The following is a 23,264-nucleotide window of genomic DNA, read 5'->3' on the forward strand; positions in this document are numbered from 1 at the left end:
ATAACTCTAGGAGGTGGATCAAAAAAGATCTTGCTGTGATTTATGTCAAAGAGTGTTCTTCCTATGTTTTCCTATAAGAGTTTTATAGCGTCCAGTCTTACATTTAGGTCTCTAATCCATTTTGAGTTTATTTTTGTGTATGGTTTTAGGAAGCGTTCTAATTTCATTCTTTTACATGTAGCTGTCCAGTTTTCCCAGCACCACTTATTGAAGAGACTGTCTTTTCTCCATTGTATATCCTTGCCTCCTTTGTCATAGATCAGTTGACCATAGGTGTGTGGGTTTATCTCTGGGCTTGCTATCTTGTTCCATTGATCTATGTTCCTGTTTTTGTGCCAGTACCATATTGTCTTGATTACTGTAGCTTTGTAGTATAGTCTGAAGTCAGGGAGTCTGATTCCTCCAGCTCTGTGTTTTGCCCGCAAGACTGCTTTGGGTATTCGGGGTCTTTTTTGTCTCCATACAAATTTTAAGATTTTTTGTTCTAGTTCTGTAAAAAAATGCCATTGGTAATTTGATAGGGATTCCATTCAATCTGTAGATTGCTTTGGGTAGTGTAGTCATTTTCACAATATTGATTCTTCCAATCCAAGAACATGGTATATCTCCATCTGTCTGCATCATCTTTAATTTCTTTCATCAGTGTCTTATAATTTTCTGCATACAGGTCTTTTGTCTCCCTAGGTAGGTTTATTCCTAGGTATTTTATTCTTTTTGTTGCAGTGGTAAATGGGAGTGTTTCCTTAATTTCTCTTTCAGATTTTTCATCATTAGTGTATAAGAATGCAAGAGATTTCTGTGCATTGATTTTGTATCCTGCAACTTTACCAAATTCACTGATTAGCTCTAGTAGTTTTCTGGTAGCATCTTTAGGATTCTCTATGTATAGTATCATGTCATCTGCAAACAGTGACAGTTTTACTTCTTCTTTTCCAATTTGTATTCCTTTTATTTCTTTTTCTTCTCTATTTGTTGTGGCTAGGACTTCCAAAACTAGGTTGAATAATAGTGGTGAGAGTGGACATCCTTGTCTTATTCCTGATCTTAGAGGAAATGCTTTCAGTTTTTCACCATTGAGAATGATGTTTGCTGTGGGTTTGTCGTATATGGCCTTTATTATGTTGATGTAGGTTCCCTCTATGCCCATTTTCTGGAGAGTTTTTATCATAAATGGGTGCTGAATTTTGTCAAAAGCTTTTTCTGCATCTATTGAAATGATCATATGGTTTTTATTCTTCAGTTTGTTAATATGGTGTATCACATTGATTGATTTGTGTATGTTGAAGAATCCTTGCATCCCTGGGATAAATCCCACTTGATCATGGTGTATGATCCTTTTAATGTGTTGTTGGATTCCGTTTGCTATTATTTTGTTGAGGAGTTTTGCATCTATATTCATCAGTGATATTGGTCTCTAATTTTCTTTTTTTGTAGTATCTTTGTGTGGTTTTGGTATCAGGTTGATAGTGGCCTCATAGAATGAGCTTGGGAGTGTTCCTTCCTCCGCCGTTTTTTGGAAGAGTTTGAGAAGGATGGGTGTTGGCTCTTCTCTAAATGTTTGATAGAATTCACCTGTGAAGCCATCTGGTCCTGGACTTTGTTGGAAGATTTTTAATCACAGTTTCAATTTCATTACTTGTGATTGGTGTGTTCATATTTTCTGTTTCTTCCTGGTTCAGTCTTGGAAGCTTATACCTTTCTAAGAATTTGTCCATTTCTTCCAGGTTGTCCATTTTATTGTCATAGAGTTGCTTGTAGTAGTCTCTTAGGATGCTTTGTATTTCTGCGGTGTCTATTGTAACTTCTCCTTTTTCATTTCTAATTTTATTGATTTGAGTCCTCTCCCTCTTTTTCTTGATGAGTCTGGCTAATGGTTTATCAATTTTGTTTATCTTCTCAAAAAACCAGCTTTTAGTTTTATTGATCTTTGCTGTTGTTTTCTTTGTTTCTATTTCATTTATTTCTGCTCTGATCTTTATGATTTCTTTCCTTCTGCTAACTTTGCGTTTTGTTTGTTCTTCTTTCTCTGGTTCCTTTAGGTGTAAGGTTAGATTGTTTATTTGAGATTTTTCTTGTTTCTTGAGGTAGGTTATATAGCTATAAACTTCCCTCTTAGAACTGCTTTTGCTGCATCCCATAGGTTTTGGATCGTCATTGTCATTTGTCTCTAGGTAGTTTTTGATTTCCTCTTTGATTTCTTCAGTTATCTCCTGGTTATTTAGTAATGTATTGTTTAGCCTCCACGTGTTTGTGTTTTTTAGGGTTTTTTTCCCTGTAATTCATTTCTAATCTTATAACGTTGTGGTCAGAAAAGATGCTTGATATGATTTCAATTTTCTTAAATTTACTGAGGCTGGATATGTGACCCAAGATGTGATCTATCCTGGAGAATGTTCCGTGCGCACTTGAGAAGAAAGTGTAATCTGCTGTTTTCGGATGGAATGTCCTATAAATATCAATTAAATCTATCTGGTCTATTTTGTCATTTAAAGCTTGTGTTTTCTTATTTATTTTCATTTTGGATGATCTGTCCATTGGTGTAAGTGAGGTGTTAAAGTCCCCGACCATTATTGTGTTACTGTCGATTTCCTCTTTTATAGCTGTTATGAGTTGCCTTATGTATTGAGGTGCTCCTATGTTGGGTGCATATATATTTATAATTGTTATATCTTCTTCTTGGATTGATCCCTTGATCATTATGTAGTGTCCTTCCTTGTCTTTTGAACATTCTTTATTTTAAAGTCTGTTTTGTCTGATATGAGTATTGCTACTCCAGCTTTCTTTTGATTTCCATTTGCATGGAATATCTTTTTCCATCCCCTCACTTTCAATCTGTATGTGTCCCTAGGTCTGAAGTGGGTCTCTTGTAGACAGCATATATATGGGTCTTGGTTTTCTATCCGTTCAGCAAGCCTGTGTCTTTTGGTTGGCGCATTTAATCCATTTACGTTTAAGGTAATTATCGATATGTATGTTCCTATGACCATTTTCTTAATTGTTCTGGGTTTGTTTTTGTAGGTCCTTTTCTTCTCTTGTGTTTCCCACTTAGAGAAGTTCCTTTAGCATTTGTTGTAGAGCTGGTCTGGTGGTGGTGAAGTCTCTTAGCTTTCGCTTGTCTGTAAAGCTTTTGATTTCTCTGTTTAATCTGAATGAGATCCTTGCTGGGTAGAGTAATCTTGGTTGTAGTTTCTTCACTTTCATCACTTTAAGTATGATCATGCCACTCCCTTCTGGCTTGTAGAGTTTCTGCTGAGAAATCAGCTGTTAACCTTATGAGAGTTCCCTTGTATGTTATTTGCCGTTTTTCTCTTGCTGCTTTCAATAATTTTTCTTTGTCTTTAATTTTTGCTAATGTGATTATTATGTGTCTCGGTGTGTTTCTCCTTGGGTTTATCCTGTATGGGACTCTTTGCACTTCCTGGACTTGGGTAGCTATTTCCTTTCCCATGTTAGGGAAGTTTTTGACTATAATCTTCAAATATTTTCTTGGGTCCTTTCTCTCTTCTCCTTCTGGGACCCCTATAATGCAAATGTTGTTGCATTTAACGTTGTCCCAGAGGTCTCTTAGGCTGTCTTCATTTCTTTTCATTCTTTTTTCTTTATGCTGTTCTGCAGCAGTGAATTCCACCATTCTGTCTTCCAGGTCACTTATCTGTTCTTCTTCCTCAGTTATTCTGCTATTGATTCGTTCTAGTGTAGTTTTCATTTCAGTTACTGTATTGTTTATCTCTGTTTCTTTGTTCTTTAATTCTTCTAGGTGTTTGTTCTTTAATTCTTCTAGGTCTTTGTTAAACATTTCTTGCATCTTCTCGATCTTTGCCTCCATTCTTTTTCCGAGGTCCTGGATCATCTTCACTATCGTTATTCTGAATTCTTTTTGTGGAAGGTTGCCTATCTCCACTTCATTTAGTTGTTTTTCTGGGGTTTTATCTTGTTCCTTCATCTGGTACATAGCCCTCTGCGTTTTCATCCTGTCTATCTTTCTGTGAATGTGGTTTTTGTTCCACAGGCTGCAGGATTGTAATTCTTCTTGCATCTGCTGTCTGCCCTCTAAGGCTTTATCTTGAGTTGGTCTGATTGATTTTGAGAATATAACCAGTTCCTGTTATTGATATTGAAATTTGCTTTACTGGAATCTTGTTTAATTTTATTTTTTAGGTTGTTTCTGAGGAAACATTAGTGAAACACTGACTCACAGGATTGATTGGGGTCACTATAGTTTCAACCACTAAAACATTTCTCTGAGTGAAAAAGCTAAATTTGCAATGTCCTCTAGGCAAGTAATCTTTTTGTAGACAAGAATCTTTGTTTTAATCGGCAGTAACAAATTTGAATTCTTTATAACTTCTTTCAAGCCAGAGTTTAGTCAGGGAGTTACATGACAGCTGTAATTCTTTATCCCCAGTAGTGTCTTATTTAACATCTGACTTTACTAACAGGCTCGTGAAGCTGTGGAAATGCGTGCTCAAGTAGAGAGAAAGATGGCTCAAAAAGAAAAGGAGAAACATGAAGAGAAACTTAGAGAAATGGCCCAGAAAGCCAGGGAGAGAAGAGCTGGGATCAAAACCCATGTGGAAAAAGGTATGACATACTCATTACTAAACTGAATTTGCATTGTTAATAATATCTATCTCATTTTAGAAAATCTCTATTGTTTTTTATTGCATACAGAAGGAGTACATACATATAAATATAGATATTTCAGAAATAATTTAGAAGTGAAACAGTAATTTCTGCCTTATTAAGCTGAAGCAGTAGAAAATAAAGAATGTGTATTTAAATGTGGGCCTCTAATATGCAAGAACACCAGAAGTTATTAAAGTTCTGAGCAGTATACTTTTAAAAATCACATATTACTCAAATGATAGGCTTAGTTTTCTCTTATTTTAATTTTCTTGAAACTTAGAGAAATCTTATCTCCAACTGAATAATTCATCTCCCCCACATGGTAAACTGATCCACAGTTTTTCTATCTTGTAGGCCTTTGATCATTAAATTTGCCAGTATTTTCTCTCTGGCTTTATCTAGTGGTCTACATTGGTATATTAATTCAGGTAGAGTGAGAAGACTAATTCTAATTCAAGAAAATTATGAGGGTAGTTTTTCTTTCATTAATAAATCCTAGACTAGTGTAATTATTCAGTTCATACTGAGCACCTACTGTGTGCAAGGCTCTCTTCTAGACACAGAGTTTTCTACTAGACAAGTAGGGGGTATAGCAGTGAGCATTTTAGTGAATGTAGATAGACCAAAAAAAGTTAGTCATATAGTATATTAGAAGGTGATAATAGCTATGGAGAAAAATAAAACAAAGAAGGAGTATAAAAGTGCCAGAAGGAGAGAGTAGTTGGAATAGGCCTCACTTCTGAGATAGTAACATTAGCACAAACACTTGAAGGAAGTAAGGAACTGAGCCATGTGGATATCTGAGGGAGGAGCATCCCAGATAGAAGGAACAGCAAGTGCAAAGGCCCTGAGTTGGGAGTGTAACTGGTGTGTTCAAGGAAAAGCAGGAGGCCAGTATGGGTGGATTAGACTGAGAAAGCTAAGCAGTAGGAGATGAGGTGTCAGAGTAGTTAGGGCAAAGTGGCCAGGTCATGTATGCCTTCTAGTCGTTGTAAGAACATAGCTTTTACTTCAAGTAACAAGGGAAGCAATTTGAAGAGTTTTGAGCAGAGTGACATGATTTTGCATATGTTAGAAGGCTATGGAATGGTCATTTGGAGAAGCAGGGAAACCGTTTGGAAAGCTATTGCAGTAATCCAGATGAGAGATAATAATGAGAGGTAGTGAAAACATGGTCAGTTACTGGAAGTATTTTGGAAGTAGAGCTGACAAAATTTGCTTATGGATTTGGTAGAGGAATGACAGAAAGGGAGTCAAGGATGACTCTAGAAGTTTTGATCTAAATATTTGAGAAGGATTGAGTTGCCATTTACTAATATTGGGAAGACTGCAGGGGGAAGAGATTTGGGAGGGAAAGATTAAGAGTTTAGTTGTGGACATGTTAAGTTTAAAATGGAGGTGTCAAGCAGACAGTTTGTTATAGGAGTCTAGAGTTCAACTGTAGGGAAGTAACTAAGGTTATAAGTAGTAATCCACTTCCTTGAATCATATATATATGTCTTAATGAGGCAAGATTTAAAAAGCTACCTGTTGTAACCTAGCCTCTGAAGGTAATTCAGAGTAAAACTTCCCTGTATCTAAGTTCTCTAAACTGATTAAAAAAAAAAAACAAAAAACAGAATGGTTCTTGAGAAATTAGTTAAAAATTTTAAAAATATCTTGCCAAATATTAATAAAAGCTAACGCTTATTGAGTGTTTATTATTGCAGGCACCACTCTGAGCACTTTACATATATTACCTTATATAATCCCTACAGCAACTCTATGCGGTGGTTCTGTTATTATCACTGTTTCACAGAGGAGGAGACGAAGTCTCAGAGGGGTTAAGTCATCAGCACAATTTCACATTTGCTAATCTGTTGTAGAAACAGGATTTGAATCCACACAGTCTGGCTCCAAAGCTCATGCTCTACACTGTATTCCTTCTATATCTACACTATATCCCTTCAGCCTGGAGAGGGCAGAGAAATGAAGATAGACATAAACACAATAGATACAGATCAAGGTGCAGCCAGCCCCAATGTACCATGAGCAAAAGGTTCTTTATTCGAAGTCAGTCTTTGAAAATATAAGGATAAACTTTGCATAATTCTTTTTTCTTGACATTTTATTATGAAAATTTTAAAACACATAGAAAAGTTGAAAGAATTGTACAATGAAAACACATATCTCCACCACCTAGATTCTACAGTTAACATTTATTTAAAAACTATTAGCATTGCTAAATTTGCTTTATCACATACCTACCCAGCTCTCTCTCCATCTGTTAATCCACCATACTACTTTGATGTGTTTCATAAAGATATCAGTACACTTTATGCCTAAACACTTTAGCTGCATGCATGATTCTGGAATTCACATTCAAAAATTAAACGAATACTGTTGGATTTAAATTAATGGCAAGTAAGGTTAAAAGGGCTGAATGTGAGTACAAAGAAATTCATGGATTTTTCTGTCTAAGGTTAAAGAATATTCTCTTGTTCAAAATATTAATGGGTAATACAGTGATAAAATAATTTTCAGGGCTTCCCTGGTGGCGCAGTGGTTGAGAGTCTGCCTGCCGATGCAGGGGACACGGGTTCGTGCCCCGGTCCGGGAAGATCCCACATGCCGCGGAGCAGCTGGGCCAGTGAGCCATGGCCGCTGGGCCTGCGCGTCCGGAGTCTGCTCCGCAACGGGAGAGGCCACAACAGTGAGAGGCCCGCATACTGAAAAAAAATAATAATAATAACAATTTTCAACTGTGTCCACACAGAGGATGGGGAGGCACGTGAGAGGGATGAAATCCGGCATGACAGGCGAAAAGAGAGACAGCATGACCGGAATCTTTCCAGGGCAGCTCCAGATAAGAGGTAGGTACTATTTGAGATAAATACGAATTATGAAGTGGCCTCTGTGAACCTTTTAGAGAGGAGGTTTAGTGCACTAAGACCAGTTTGCTTCTCTCTCTTTCCTCTTCAGGTTGATAACTTAATAAATCAGCACTTATTTTCTTGCACTTAACTGCTTACTCTGTCTTAGCAGAAGAAGTAACTATCCATGGAAGTTATCTTTTCTTCCATTACCTTGTAGAGTCAGCTAGAATTGAGAATGATGGGGATATAGAAAAGGGAATTGAGATCATGTTTGTGAATAGAAAGTCGTGGATATGCCTGTTCTGGTCTGTTCTTTTCCTGTTTCAAATGGTGAGACAAATTTATCATGTGCCTATTCCTCTAGACAGGAAATAAGCTTCTGTACCTTTATTGAGATCCTTTCACGTGCAGAGTACTGTACCAAGTACAGTGGGGAAGAAGAGCAGGTTTTGTAAGAAGTGAAGGTCAGCCTCTTTTCATGAGCAGTTTTACTTAAAATTCAGAAAGAGCTGTCATTTGAAATTACTTAGGAAAATTGACAGAGTGCTCTTAGTAAGTACAGACTTGTATAGAACAAAGGAAATACATGTATGGAGAGTGGGAATAAAGTAGGGATTAGTGAAGTTTGTGGTTCACTGAAGGCCGAGGACTGAAATTGCTGAAACGTTGAAGACATGCTGTAATACAGAGGTGGAATTCTGAGTAAGGGTTAAATGCAAATGTAAAACATTTTCTTTCCAAATAAGCAGTTTTCCATGCTCTCATCCTCCTCTGAGCTGATACAATCTATTTTTTCAAGTCATATCTACAACAGATTCCTGCTGGTGGTGTTCTTTGTTGTTTAATGGCATATTTCATCTCCCTGATGAGTGAAGTTATAGGGAAGCAGAAAATCTGAATTTAGAGTTGCGTTTAAATGTACAGTGTAGGAGAGAGGAACAAAGTATGAAAGTGCACAGTTAATGACACTCTTAGTCTGAAATTCCTAAGCTGCAAAAATCAAAATGGCTCTGTGGATAAATTGAGCCCTTAAAACCAGTAATGTAACTATGAGAATTGATAACATAGAAAAGCTTTAAACTTGTGATTGTATGAAAATTAGATTGTCTATAGAAATCATTTTAAGACCTAAGTCTCTAGTAAAATAAATGATGATGGTTACTATGGTATCACTGCGATGTAGATTTCATATGTACTGAAACAGCAGGGGAATTAAGTTAATCTGAATGTCAAAAATCTTACTGAGTAATCCAGTCATTGACATGTTTACCTCAGAATTCTAATAGAATAAACTTACTAAGTGTGGTTAGGTAAAAGAACTGACTCTAGCTTATTGAAAATGATTCGTGTGATACATCTAATTGGCATCTACTCCCCCTAACCCTTTATAATAGCAGATATAGACCATAGCAGTTTCATATCTCAGCATGCATTACAAGGTGATTGCTTGTATTAAAGACTTCCATATCAAGAATGATTCTTTTGAGAAAGGACAGTCTCTTCAATAAATGGTATTGGAAAAACTGGACAGCTACAGGCAAAAGAATGAAACTAGACCACTATCTTACACCATGCACAAAAATTAACTCAAAATGAATTAAGGATTTGAATGTAAAACCTTAAACCATAAAATTCCTAGAAGAAAACACAAGTAGTAATAAGCTCTTTGACATTGGTCTTAGCAATGTTTTTTGTGAATCTGACTCCAAAGGCAAAGGAAACAAAAGGAAAAATAAATGGGACTATATTAAACTAAAAACTCTGCACGGTGAAGGAAACCATCTTCAAAACGAAAAGGCAGCCTACTGAATGGGAGAAGATACTTGCAAATCATATATCCAACAAGGGATTAATATCTAAAATATATAAAGAACTCATACAACTCAACAACAAAAAAACAAACCCAGCTAAATGGGCAGAGGATCTGGATAGACATTTTTGCAAAGAAGATATGCAGATGGTCAACAGGCACATGAAAAGATAATCAACATCACTAATTATTAGGGAAATGCAAATTAAAACCACACACCTGTTAGAATGGCTGTTATCAGAAAGACAAGAAATAGCAAGCATTGGAGAGGATGTGGAGAAAAGAGAACCCTCATGCACTGTTTGTGGGAATATAAATTGGTACAGTCAGTATGGAAAACACTATGGAGATTCCTTTAAAAATTAAGAATAGAACTACCATATGATCCAGCTATTCCACTTCTGGGCATTTTTCTGAAGAATACAAAAACACGAATTCACAAAAGTATATGCATCCCTGTGTTCACTGCAGCATTATTTACAATAGCCAAGATGTGGAAGCAACCTAAGTGCCCATCAACAGATGAATGGATAAAGATGATCTGGGGCATGTGTGTGTACACTAGAATACAACTCAGGCATAAAAATGAAATCCTGCCATTTGTGACAACATGGATGAACCTTGAGGGTATTATGCCAAGTGAAACAAGTCAGAGAAAGAAAAATACTGTGTGATTTCACTCATGTGAAGTCTACAAAAACAGAACAAAATGAACAAAACAAAACAAAAACAAACTCATAGATACAGAAAACAGATTGGTGGTTACCAGAGGGGAAGGGGGTTGAGGGATTGGTGAAATGGCTGAAGGTCAATTGTATGGTGATGGATAGTAACTAGACTTTTGGTGATCACTTTGTGTAGGGTATACAGATGCCAAATTATGTTGTAGTCCTGAAACTTATATGTTATATACCAATTTTATCTCAAGGAAAGAAGGGTCTCTTAGCAGTTCTTTTCTGCTATCATGAAGGCTTAACTGTAAAACCCTATCTCTTATAATCATGTATCTGAAATGCCCTAAGAGCTGCCATCCTGATGATGCATTATCAAGGAATATATATATTCACAAGATGTGAATGTACATATTTACTCTGCTTCTGATATCGATTGTATTTAAGTGGAAATTCAACTTGTTTGTGAAGAATTTTCAGTTTGTGACATGGTATTTCAAAACAGGTCGAAACTGCAGAGAAATGAAAATCGAGATATCAGCGAAGTCATTGCTCTGGGTGTGCCCAATCCTCGGACTTCCAATGAAGTTCAGTATGACCAAAGGCTCTTCAACCAATCCAAGGTACAAAGAGTCTAGAAATAGCATATATTAGCTGTTATATGAATACCAATCCTCAGGGAAAAGGAAATTAACATACTAGTATCCTCCAATTTTAAAGACCACTACGCTAAAGCAGTCAGTTGTTAGTGAGCACCACATTTAACCTAAGAACCCAAAGCGGGTATGAACAAAAGTTAATGGACTTTGTGACTGTTCTTTAATGACCTTTTTATTTGCAGTTCAGATTACTGAAAATGTGAGCTATGAATGAGCAAGGGTTTTTACTCTTCACAAGAATGTAATCAGATTCAACTTTTAATAAATAATAACATGTACATTTTTAACATCCTCTATTTTTCCACAGGGTATGGACAGTGGTTTTGCAGGTGGAGAAGATGAAATTTACAATGTTTATGATCAAGCCTGGAGAGGTGGTAAAGATATGGCCCAGAATATTTACAGGCCCAGTAAAAATCTGGACAAGGACATGTATGGTGATGACCTAGAAGCCAGAATAAAGACTAACAGGTACCAAGGCAGACAGTTTAGTTTGTGTCTGCACCAGTGAAAACAAAGTAGTTCATGGTCGTTTCTTTTTCCTTAGATTTGTTCCCGATAAGGAGTTTTCTGGTTCAGACCGTAGACAAAGAGGCCGAGAAGGACCAGTTCAGTTTGAGGAGGATCCTTTTGGTTTGGACAAATTTTTGGAAGAAGCCAAACAGCACGGTGGCTCTAAAAGACCCTCAGATAGCAGCCGCCCCAAGGAACATGAGCATGAAGGCAAGAAGAGGAGAAAGGAGTAGATACTTTCTTCAGAGTGAATGAACTATTATTCATAACCCTAATGATGAAAGTCATGTAGGGGAACACTTTGTAAATGGCCAGGATGAAAACTAAATCTGGGTGTCAGAGCCCAGCACTACTTTTTATTATAGGAGAAAGGGGGGGATGGAAAAATTCTACTTTGAATTATTTAGTTTTTTTTAAAGAGTGGGTTGTGTTTGTGCTTTCTCCCACCTTTTGGCATTTACAGAACATACTGCCCCACACATGAAATTAAGGCCACTTCCCTTTCGAGTGACATTAGTACTTTGGGGTTAATATTTTGTCTAAGAATGACTGCTTACAAATAAAGTTAGCCCAACCACAGTGCGTAGAAAGAAGGATGTTCACATATTGGAAGTGTCCTGCCAAATGATGTTGGCCCCTGTTGTGCTCTGTTTTAATTTGGAGTGGGGAAAGTAAGCTCTTGCTTGGTGCAACTATCTGTTTCCAATAAAAACATTTAGACAGAATTTCCAGTTTTGTTTACTTTATTTAATAGGCAGTGATGGTCTCAAAAATCTCTCTCTCCATCAGATGTTTGGTCCCCTTGCAAAGCTTTGGGTTTTTGAGCTTGAACATGGAGCTGGGAAAAAAAAGCAATCACATAATAAGCACTCTAAGGAAAGGCAATGTCTGCAAAAACATTAAAACTGAAAACTGTTGTTTTATTAGGGAGTCAGCATCAGGAAGTCAAAGGATGTTATTTGTTCCTTGTACTTAAGACTCTCTGAACTTCAATTAAAAATTGTAAATCAGTCTGGCCCAAGGTCACATAGTAAGTGGAAAAGCCAGGATTTCAACCAGGGTCTCCCTGCTGTTTCCACCGTTCTGTGTTGCATATACCTTGCTAACCATTAAAGTGTCTTCTTGTACTTCCCTTTCCAGACCTTTTAGAACTGGGCACTCTCCCACCACCACCATTCTTTAACAAACATTAAATTACACATCTTCCAAAGTCCCTGTCATTTCACACTTCTGACCTATTTAACTGATATACAGAAAGCTCATGACATGATACAGAAAAATATTTACCTTTACTCCATCAATAACGTGATTTTCCTGTTGTAGTGCATTGTGAAGTTCTTCTTCTGAAGAAAATTGAATCCAACCCATACCTCTGTGAAAGCCAGTCTCTTTGTCCTAAAAATTCAAAATTTAGGCAGAGATTAATAATCATGAACTTGAGAAAGTTTCCAGGAGTTCCAAATCAAACTACCAACTTTTTCATCTGCCAAAATGGAGTAAAACACATTTTAATAAATATAAAAAACCCTGCTTTAATACAAATACTCTCCTATTTACCCAAAGCTTAATCTCTTAATCATAACACTCTCTCTGCTTCTCTACCGCCACTGGAGAAATAAAATATGAGTAAAGAGCTTTCTGTGTCATTCTAGATATAAACCATTAACAGCAACAGTCAAGTGAAATTTTGATCACATAAAGAAGTACTCTTCCTGTTTCTAACTTCTTCACTTCTAGAAACTAGAAAATTAACCCTTAAGACCTAGGTGCATTTCTAGTAATTTCTGAGATTAACTACCCTCATCACAACTACCATCATTATCATCACATGCTCCTAATGAAAAAGGAAAAAAAAGTTACCCTTATTTACCTAGTTCTAGACTTCTGGTTAATTTAAGCAGTTCTGCTACTTCCCTTTGTGCAAAAGACAGAGTGCTTATCATTCAACCTATACATCAGATTCTATATGTCTTATACATCAGAGATTCTAGTGTGCTTAGACGTACCCGGCCCAGCCCTCCAGCCCTTCTATGTAAAAAAGGACAAGATGTCTATTCACTCAATGTACATCATCAGTCTTGTTACAAAGTTATGTTGTGCTCTGCCCCCAAAAACACATTCTTGGAAATTGCCCCCATATACCTGGAAGGTAAGTTTATAAGTATTAACCTAGAACACAGGAAAAGTTTCTGTTAATGTCCCAGTGATTCACTCCTTACCTCAGATAGGACGATTTCTAAAGCACTCTACTCCAGGTGGCCATTTCCATTTGTAAAGGCATTAACATTTTTGTGCTAAAATTTAGATACTATGTATCTAAAATTGGAACCTGCATTTCTAACTTGAGTACAATGAACTTGTTACTAGAAACTAATTTTCTTCCTGTTACACATTACTTAATTTTCCCAAGAATCAAAACCTCATGTTTAAATCTAAAATCTGTTAACTCTGGCTCCTAAATTCTTTTAAGAGGGAAATGGCAACCAAGAAAAATGTTACCTTTTGGAGAAACTTTATTTTTTAATATTTTTATTTATTTTTTGGCCACGTGGCATGCGGGATCTTGGTTCCCCAACTAGGGATCGAACCCTTTGCCCCCTGCAGTAGAAGCACGGAGTCCTAACCACTGGACTGCCAGGGAATTCCCAAGAAACATTTTTTTTAATGCTCTTCAAAAAATACAAAGTTCATCACTTTTTTGGGGGGAGAGGGTACACGGACCTCTCACTGTTGTGACCTCTCCCGTTGTGGAGCACAGGCTCCAGACGTGCAGGCTCAGCGGCCATGGCTCAAGGGCCCAGCCGCTCCGCGGCATGCGGGATCTTCCTGGACTGGGGCACGAACCCGTGTCCCCTGCATTGGCAGGTGGACTCTCAACCACTGCGCCACCAGAGAAGCCCAATTTCATACACTTTTAAAACTATTTTTTATGTTTATAGATTTTCATGTCTGTAATACGCATGCTCATTTTTTTAATCAACTATAAATCCCATTGTATCAATGAATTAGTATCTATTTAACCAACCCCACTGATGAACACTTAGATTTTCCAATTATGATATTATTAAACAATGTTGTTTTGAACATTCTTGACCTCACATTTCTGTAGAATAAATTCCTAGAAATGGAACTGCTAGATCAAAGGCAAATTCTTACTGTTAATAGATTTTGCCAAATTACCCTTCAGTAAAGGTATCAGTTAACTTTTCAACAATTTCAGTACCAGTTTCCCTACACCTTTACTAGCACTGGATATGCGTAATCTGTTAGATCTTTGTAAGGCAAGTAACGTTTAACCAAGCGTTAAGAATCTAAGTTGATACTTTACCACAGCCTTTTCAGTGCCATGAGGAAAAAAGCAGTTTTAGTGAAGCATGTGTAAATCTGTGTATTCACATCACACATCCCAAAAAACAGTAATCTAGAGTCCACAGAAAAAGACAGCCCAGGATAAAGTAGAACAAATCTATAGATTGATTTTTTTAAGACTTTTTTTTGGAATTAAAGGACTCCATTACTTTTTTTTAACTTATTTACTTATTTATGCCATACCCTGAGGCTTGTGGGATCTTAGTTCCCCCACCAGGGATTGAACCCACGCCCTCCACAGTGAGAGCACAGAGTCCTTACCACTGGACCGCCAGGGAATTCCCTATAGATTGATTTCTAAACCCTCATGAGGAGGCAAAGAAAATGTAACAAATAGAAACACACACAAAAAGCACTCAACTCAATGAGGATAAAGGTTAAAATATTCTCCACCAGTTAGTTTTATGATAAAATTATCCTCTACTCTCTGAAGTCCTTATTACAACACTGTAATAGACAAAATTCCAAAACAGCCCCAAGATCTCCATGTGTCCCACCATGTTGACCCTGTATAATCTCTCCCCTTGAATGTGGGCAAGGCCTATGACACGCTTCTAACCATAAGAATATAGCAAAAGTGATGGGATATTGCTCCCTTGATCAGGTTATACAGCAAGGATGATGGCGTGTCACTCCAAAGACTACATTATAAAACTATCTTACCAGACCAGAGAAACTCCCTTGCTGACTTTGAAGCAAGCTGCCACATGGGAGAGAAGCTGGCTAACAAGGAACTGCAGGCAGTTCCTAAGAGCTGAGAGCAGCCTCCAGCTGAAAGCCAGGAAGATAGCAGACACCCCACTCCTACAGCTGAAAGACTGATTCTACCAACAACCTAAGGGAGCTTGGAAATCAATCGTTCCCAGTTGAGCCTCTGATGAGACTGCAGCTCCAGCTGACACCTGGATCGCAGCTACGTGAAACTCTGAATAGAGGACCCAGCAAAGCTATGCCTGGACTCCTGATCTGTACAAACTGTGAGATAATGTATGTGTGTTGTTTTGAGCCATTAAGTTTGTCATAATTTTATGCAACAATAAAAAACTAACACAAATACCTCAAATACCTAGGATAAGGTTTATTTTTTTAAAGCAGTATCACCCATAATTTAATCAACAAAGACTGAACAGCTTCACTTCATTACAAATTCTATAAATTGATGCTTTCACACAAAAAAATCAAGAATTAGAGGATAACATTATTACTTTTTTAAAAAAAGATAATACTCACAAAAGGAACAGTGCACTTCCGTACATGGCCAAATTGTGAAAAGTGTTCTCTCAGTTCACCTGTATAAGAAGAGAAAACTATTAAGAGTTGTTAATTTTGTATCCTCCATCCCAGATTGATACAGAAACCAAAAGGGCTCCTAGAGCTCCCAAACTTCTTGTGAACAGGAGTTACTTTGTATTCCCTTGAAGCCTTAAGATCTAGGAAATAGCTATGGTATTGATTATAAAATTGTAATGTACTAGATTTGGGAAGGTGATGAGATGGGAACATGGACAGATAAATTGCTGAGTTGACTGTAATCTTCATCCCCAGCAAATACCGAGTGTCTTCACCACACCAGGTACTGTGCTAAACGCATGGATTATAATGCCTCAGAAGATTACACAGAAGACAGAAAAACAATTACAGTACAGCATGTTGTTAGCTATATTAGAGATTTCCAAATAAAATCTCAATTTACTTGCCTTTCATTATTTACAGTTTACATTGGGTTATATCGTTGTTACTCTTAAAAGTTTGTTGAGTCGACCCTACCTATCCTTCCTGCCTTACTTCCCATTGCATGCCCATAGTTACTTTCTAGTACAACAAATGAAAATCTGTGTATCTGTCCTGTGGATTCCTGTCTTTGCCTGCTGTTCTTTCCCTTTAACATGTAGTAATCCAATCTCCTTTTGCCTAAATTGTATCTATCCTTCAAGACCCAAGCCAAAAACATTCACAGATTTTATTGGGCTCCTACTGCAAAACAAGACAACATACTAGCCCTGTGAGGCCTCAAAGATGAATAGTAGATTATTTTAAAGAGCAAAAACTACATGATCGGCGTGCCCGCGTCCAGGAAGTGTGGGGTGACGCTGTAAACGCTGGGGTGAGAGACTAATGTGTGGAAACTCTGCACCCCGCACCTGCTGCAGTAGCTGTGCAGGGCTGGGTGGGTGCGGGATCCGTACGTCATGATACTCTCGGCGCCCAGGAAGAGCGTGAAGCGTGAGACTGGGACGAGGAAGTGTGGGTGCTACTTTTCCTGCACAGCCTGCAGCTGCAAACCAGAACTCACAGGTTTGCAGGGGCCCAGGCTCAAATTTAACCGTGCAGCAGTGGCTCACCCCCAGTGTAGTTCACCAGGCCTGGGGACTCGAAGGTGTCCAACAAACTTGGCCGTATGCATGCAGCTGAGGCCTCACAGCTTTCCTAATGTCTCCAGCGCTCTGGCTGCGCGCCCAGGTGTATCTCGTTGAAGGGGACACGGGGGGCGCCGGCAGCTTCGGGGCTTGCTGCACACCTTTGGAGCCCGCCTCCCCCAGAGCGTCTGCTGAATCCTTACCAGATCCCACCTGGCCGCCGCTGGCCTCCTCCCCGCCGCGTGGCTGCCCACCCGGACTTGGATAAGTGGGTACCGCGTGTCCCTGACCGGATGGCTGCGCAGATGGCGGCAGGATCCCCGGTTTCCTTTTGGCCCCGAAGCTGAACGTTCGCGCTGCTCCTCACTCTGCCCAAAGTGCCTGCAGCCTTCAAGTGTGTGCCCACCGCCCTTGGTTTCCCAGTAAGTTACTGAGCAGCCTCACTGCATCAGCCCGACTGACCACTTGTACCGTGAAGAGACCCTTCCCTGGCCCTGTGAAACAGCCTTTATTGGCCTGCGACTCTGGCTGAGCCCATCAGCTGCTCCTTCTCCTAACTACTGTTGTCTGTTGTTGACGCAAATCAGCAGCCTAACCTTAAAATACTGAAACACTGAAAATACTGCTGACCTTTTAGCTAGCAGGCAGCAGCAGGCAGAAGAGTTCAAAATAAGCATTGTTGAGGCGCAGTCCGCTTGCGCCCCGAGCCGCGCACGCGCGGTGACAGTAAAATGGTGGAGTTGGTACCTTTTGCGGTTCCCATCGCGGGTGACAAAACCTTGCTGGTGTGCTGAGCTCTGGACCCACGGCCGAGGCCTTGTCATCTTCTCCCAGTTTGGCCTTCTGTATTCGGTCCGAGTCTTCCCAAACGCAGCAGTGGCCGGTCCTGGGTTCTATGCCATCATCAAGTTTTATTCAGCAAGGGTTGCCCACAGAGCCCAAAAGCCATGCGTCCAGAAGCAGCTTTTTCAGACATCTCCAGTGAAGGTTCGTCTCGGCACCAGACATAAGGCGGTTCAACATAATATGCCTGCCCTAAACAGCTCCAGATGCCAAGAATTGGCAAATTACTACTTTGGTTTCAATGGGTGGTCAAAAAGGATCATCAAGAGGTGGTGTTGCCCTCCCACGAGTGCAGGAGTCCCGAAGTTGGCATGGCTGAGGAACCTTTGGATAACTTGCAGGAAGGGTCATTATCATTCCTTATGAAAAGGAAGGTAACCCAGAAGGTTGCTATTCAGAAGGCTATGAGAGATGCATTCCAGAAACTGCTGATTGTGGTTTTAGAAAGTGGTAAAATAGCTGTGGCATATAGACCATGTGAAGAGGTCACAGACGCTAGAACCGAAGAGGAACTACAGGATTTAATTCAAGTATGTGGAGATAAAAACTCAAGGGGTACACAGCCAGTGTAGCCATAATTCAAAACAACCAGCAGGATTTGGAAGATTTTGGCATGTCTACTCAGCTCTGTCATCCTTCGGAAAAGGTGAAACTCTGTAACTGCTTTGGAGGCAGGGAATTTCTAGGACTTTTCCAAGTCCCGAGCCTTGTCTCTGGCCCCTTGTTTGAAGTTTGGAGAGCAGGATTGAGGGCCATCAGTGTACGTCTACAGTTGTGGACACAGGAGAAGACACAGGCCTTTTAGAACTCCCCTCTAATAGAATTGCAGGCATTTGGGAAGAAAGTTAACTATGGCCTTAAGTGTGATTATGCTACAGTGTTTAAAAACTATTCATGCCTTTCAAGTAAGGTATATTACCCAGATCTCAGCATCTCATATATATCTTGTGTTAAATATTTTGCCGAAGAACCTTTCTGTAAACCAATTATATGGATGCCTCAAATTAGGGATTAAGTTGTCAACGTAATTTCTAAAAGAAAACATTAATGTACTGCATATAGGATTTTTATTAAAAAGGAGCAAAAAATGTGTTTCATGTCATTGAGAGCTTAACTTGGGGCTAGATTTCTGATTATTTGACTCACCCCAGTGTTGCAAAGTTTGTTTCGAAGGGAAGAAAGCAGAGAAAGAAAAGGTGGTTATGTTCTGAAAAATGTAAAAATTTTGAAAGTTTTTCCTGTACAATATAATTATTTTAATTCAATTTAAATCAGTCAAGGAAACTTCAGACGTATCCATGTTTGGGCTTTAAGAAGTTTAGCTTCCTGTGAAATGTGAGAGGAAAGGATTCCGTATTGATACTAAAGATTTCGGAAACCTGATTATAACAACAGATCCTTTCCTAAATGAGGCCAATTTTGGAATCAGTTCCATTTAGAAACCATTATGTGCTAGGCACTGGAAATAAGATGAAGCTCCTTCTCTCTTGGAGTTTAGGTGTTAAAGGTGTACCAGACAATTAAAAAGGACTAAAATTAAATAGATTATGAAAAGGACTGTGAAGAAAGTAAATAGGGTGCTAGTTACAGTATTTCAAGAAAATTGCTTAACATGCTGACTTTAACATTCTAAGTGTCTTCTCCATGTGTGCACACAGGGTAGACCTCTGAAAAGTGACACTGTAGTTTTTTCTAGATTAATGGCTCTGTTGAGGCAAGGTGGGATGTGGGAAGTTTGCCCATGCTAATTTAATGGCCATTCACTTGCTTTTAGACTCTCTTTCCCAGAATGAATTGCTCACCTGCCCCAAACCCCTTCTACAGAAGTTCTGGAGTCATCACTGATTCAGTGGTAACCCCTAATAACAGAGTGGTGAATTAGTAACGAGACGTGAATACTGAGAGTTTGGAGGAAATGGCAACATTTTATTTTATTGTTTTTTATTTTTTTAACATCTTTGTTGGAATATATTTGCTTTACAATGGTGTGTTAGTTTCTGTTTTATAACAAAGTAAATCAGTTATACATATAAAAAAAAATAAGCATTGTTCACCTAGCAGAGTCAAACTGAGGCACACACAGACCTTCAGGGATGTGAGTGTGTAGTGTGTGAGTAGCTGTGCTAAAGTTGGGAGTAGTAAAGGTGATGACCCACAATACTATGTTAAAACACACCAGTGGATCCATAGAGAAACTGGATGTTAACCTCAATATAGGACAAAAAGTCACTTATTTAAATTTGTTCTCTAAGAACAGGAAGTAAAAGAAGAAACAATACATTAATTTGTCCATCTCTACCAAGAACAAATTAACAGCTCTGGGAAGCATAGATAGGAAGCTGAACCGTTCTCTGGAGATTGATGTGATCATTGGGCATGGCCAGAGGAGAGACCCCACAAAATGAACATAGATCCTCTTCCCTGAGGTGTAACAGTTAAACAGTGAGGAGTTTTCAAAAAATTGCTTCCTGAATTAGGTAGTGACATCTACACATATTGGCTGCAAGCAGAGATGTACAAATCTACCCACAATCTAAATTCAGTCATTCTTAACATTTTGTCATATACACATATCTATATGCATGCACATATATGTAGTTTTTCAAAAACATTTTAAGTAAGATACACACATCAGTGCCATTACGTCTCTCAATACTTCAGCACTCCTGTCCTAGGAATAAAGACATAATTTATAGCCACAATATCATTATCACACAAGTCAATGATAATTTCCTAATTTCATCTAACTCCCAGTGTAATAGGGAAGAACTTTTGTATTCTATGACAAGTTAATCTCTAAAGGGATGTTGCCTATAAAGCTTAAATTATACATAATGGGGCTTCCCTGGTAGCCCAGTGGTTGAGAATCTGCCTGCTAATGCAGGGGACACGGGTTCGAGCCCTGGTCTGGGAGGATCCCACATGCCGCGGAGCAACTAGGCCCGTGAGCCACAACTACTGAGCCTGTGCTCCGCAACAAGAGAGGCTGCGATAGTGAGAGGCCCACGCACCGCTATGAAGAGTGGCCCCCACTTGCCACAACTAGAGATAGCTCTCGCATAGAAACAAAGACCCAACACAGCAAAATAATTAATTAATCAATTAATTAACTCCTACCCCAACATCTTCTTTAAAAAAAAAAAATTATACATAATGGCCCATCTCTGGGAACCCTGCCTCCCTGGTAATGAGTGTTAAGCTAAAATACCTTTGTTTAGCTCATAGGAAATGTCCGGACCAGGCCCACCTGTGAATGGCTGTTCCAAAGAAGAAATTAACACATCCCCTCCGGAGTCTGGCTGGAACCAGGGGTTTACCCGCTTCCCTTTCAGCATAAAAGAAGCCTGAATTTTAACTCAGGGAAGGTGTTTCTTTGGAACACTAGTCCACCGTCTTCTTGGTCTGCTGGCTTTCCGAATAAAGCTGCTATTCCTTGCCCCACCCAACAACTCATCTCTCAATTTACTGGCCTGTCGTGCAGTGAGTAGCACAAGCTTGGACTTGGTAAAACCAGTGTATATTTTAAACTTCCAAATTGTTTCCTAAACGTGTTTTTAAAATTTCCCCCCTCAACACAGGATCTATTAAAAATCACACATTAAATTTGAAAAAAACAAAAAACAAAAAACTACATGATCGCTTTCTCTTCTGTAATACAGTGCTTGTACTTTCACTGATTTACATTTCATGTTACCTGTTTCACCACCCTAGTTCATTTAAACCTCACTGGTTCAAAAACTGCCTATATTTGTTGTTTGTAAGTCTCCTCACCCCCACCACTATACCATAAGCTTGCCAAGTGTTTAGTCCACTATGTCCACAGTGATTGGTACACAACAGGGCAATATTTGCTGAATGAATAAATAAATGTCCAGTAATCCTTCAACCAGCCACAGGGGCTAAATTTCTGTAGTGCTCTAATAGTTGATCAAACCAGTTGGCAAGATCAGGCTCTCACACAGAACATATTACTGGAGGATAAACAAAATAGTTTTAAACCAGGTATTAAAAGTTCTAGAAAACATTCACTTCCAAAACAAACTAGCTCTAGAAAGTAACCCTTTTCCCAAATTACCTACAACTGTTATGGAAAAACAGCTGCAAACACCAAGAACAATGCCTACCACATAACAGATACTCCTTAAACATCTGCTGAATGAATGAACTGAGAGAGACTGTAGTCAAGGTCGTATTTTATACACTCTTTAAGGATCTTGAGCAAGTCCATTATGGTCTGGAAACGCATCTGCAAGATGCTTGCAGAAACCCCTCGGCCTTTCCAGTTTCACAGGGCCTAAAGCAAGACATTCTGCTGGGTGTGGTCTGAGAAGGTGGGGCACAAACTGATCTATTTCCCATTCTACTACCCACACTCATTCCATTCCTTGTTTAAGGGAGCTGACCTGATACATGAATGTCTGCAAAAGTGACCACGGATTTTTAAAGTTTTGTAAGCATATGTAAAAACCTTAACTCAAAACTGCAGCTGACAAAAATCAACGTTGGTGAGAGATTTCAGTACTGATTACTCCCAGCCCTCTATCTCCAACCTAGGCCTCTCCCATGAGCTTCAATTTTTGTAATCATGAAAACAACTATCATTTATTGAGTATTTACTCTGTATTGAGCACAAGTCTAAGCAGTTTACATATAAATTCATTTAATCCAATCAACAATCCTAGGAGGAAGTTATTATTGACTCCATTTTGTAGATGGTGAAACTGAGGCACGATAGTGAGCCCTTTTCCCCAGTTACTTCCGTTAGTCAGGTTACACAACTACCAAATGGCCAAGCTGGAACTCTAACCCAAGGAGTACGGCTTCAGAGTGCATTTCTCCATCGATACACACCGTCCTCTGTCCAACTAACGGAGACCTCACAGGTTTTTCAAACTAAACAGATTTAAACTTTACTCCTCATCTTCTTTCGATCTGCTTCTCCTACAGTCTAACCACGAAATTCACCAACGCTAAAAACCTGTAAGTCATTCCACCCTTTCCCCCATCCGTACTCTTCCCCCATTCAAGCCATCTGTCGATTTTGTTTGGTTAACATAAGTGAATCTGACTCTTCCTTCTATCACCGCCCTGAAATCCTCACTTTTGAACTAAATCACTGAAACTACTTTTGCCACTTTGAATCCATCCTCCACCCTGCCGTCAAAATAACCCCTTCTAAATCGTTAGTCTTAAATTTCCAAGTAACTAAACCTTTAAACTCCGAAAGGCTAGAGACCGTGAATACGTGCCCCAAAACCTCAAGGGGCATCCCTACACGGCTAATTGCAAACAAAATTTCTTTCTACTCAGTGGCTTGCTCAGAAGCATACTCAGCCGCCTTAATCCAACCGCCACGCTGATTTAAGTGCTCCGCAGAAAGCAAGGTTTTTCAGGATTGCTTGGACCTAAAACTTCCGCCCTTACTACATCTGCAACTCACTCGAGGCCGCGGTCCATGGAATTTTTCTGACAAACGCAACCGGCCGGCGGATATTCGTACGCAGTGCAACCGCTCTCCTCGCTGCCGAAGCCGCCATCTTCTGAATGAGAGACCTCCAGTG

At 39.1% G+C, this 23,264-nt stretch overlaps 2 protein-coding genes and 1 pseudogene across 3 annotated transcripts in view; 2 read left to right on the top strand and 1 right to left on the bottom strand.

The window, feature by feature from the left end:
• SNW1 (SNW domain containing 1) overlaps positions 1–11,840 on the top strand; it is a 35,811-nt gene extending 23,971 nt beyond the window's left edge. The window contains exons 10-14 of the mRNA XM_082854216.1: positions 4,440–4,581; positions 7,382–7,478; positions 10,468–10,585; positions 10,929–11,092; positions 11,169–11,840. Coding sequence (XP_082710342.1) covers positions 4,440–4,581; positions 7,382–7,478; positions 10,468–10,585; positions 10,929–11,092; positions 11,169–11,367 — 720 coding nt within the window. The 3' untranslated portion in view covers positions 11,368–11,840. The remainder of the gene's footprint in view (positions 1–4,439; positions 4,582–7,381; positions 7,479–10,467; positions 10,586–10,928; positions 11,093–11,168) is intronic.
• Positions 11,841–11,859: 19 nt separating this feature from the next.
• Positions 11,860–23,243, bottom strand: SLIRP (SRA stem-loop interacting RNA binding protein). The gene is made up of 4 exons (XM_082854228.1): positions 23,144–23,243; positions 15,734–15,792; positions 12,422–12,529; positions 11,860–11,972 (listed from the first exon to the last, which is right to left on the bottom strand). The coding sequence occupies exons 1-4, from the start codon at positions 23,238–23,240 to the stop codon at positions 11,901–11,903; spliced, it is 336 nt and encodes a 111-aa protein (XP_082710354.1). The 5' UTR covers positions 23,241–23,243; the 3' UTR covers positions 11,860–11,900.
• Positions 17,592–18,275, top strand: LOC309960192 (RAD52 motif-containing protein 1-like; annotated as a pseudogene). Its single transcript has one exon. The product of its transcript is annotated as an RAD52 motif-containing protein 1-like (transcript).
• Positions 23,244–23,264: the final 21 nt, after the last annotated feature.

This window comes from Leucopleurus acutus (genome assembly GCF_964270905.1).
Source record: "Leucopleurus acutus genome assembly, chromosome: 1".
In the NCBI taxonomy this organism is placed as follows: Eukaryota; Metazoa; Chordata; class Mammalia; order Artiodactyla; family Delphinidae; genus Leucopleurus; species Leucopleurus acutus.

Excerpts from the sequence above, each read along its gene's own strand:
- SLIRP (XM_082854228.1), bottom strand. The coding sequence starts at position 23,240 with ATGGCGGCTTCGGCAGCGAGGAGAGCGGTTGCACTGCGTACGAATATC. Across the intron at positions 15,793-23,143 it reads TCCATGGACCGCGGCCTCGA|GTGAACTGAGAGAACACTTT; the intron begins GTGAGTTGCAGA and ends CTTCTTATACAG. Across the intron at positions 12,530-15,733 it reads GGAAGTGCACTGTTCCTTTT|GACAAAGAGACTGGCTTTCA; the intron begins GTGAGTATTATC and ends TTGAATTTTTAG.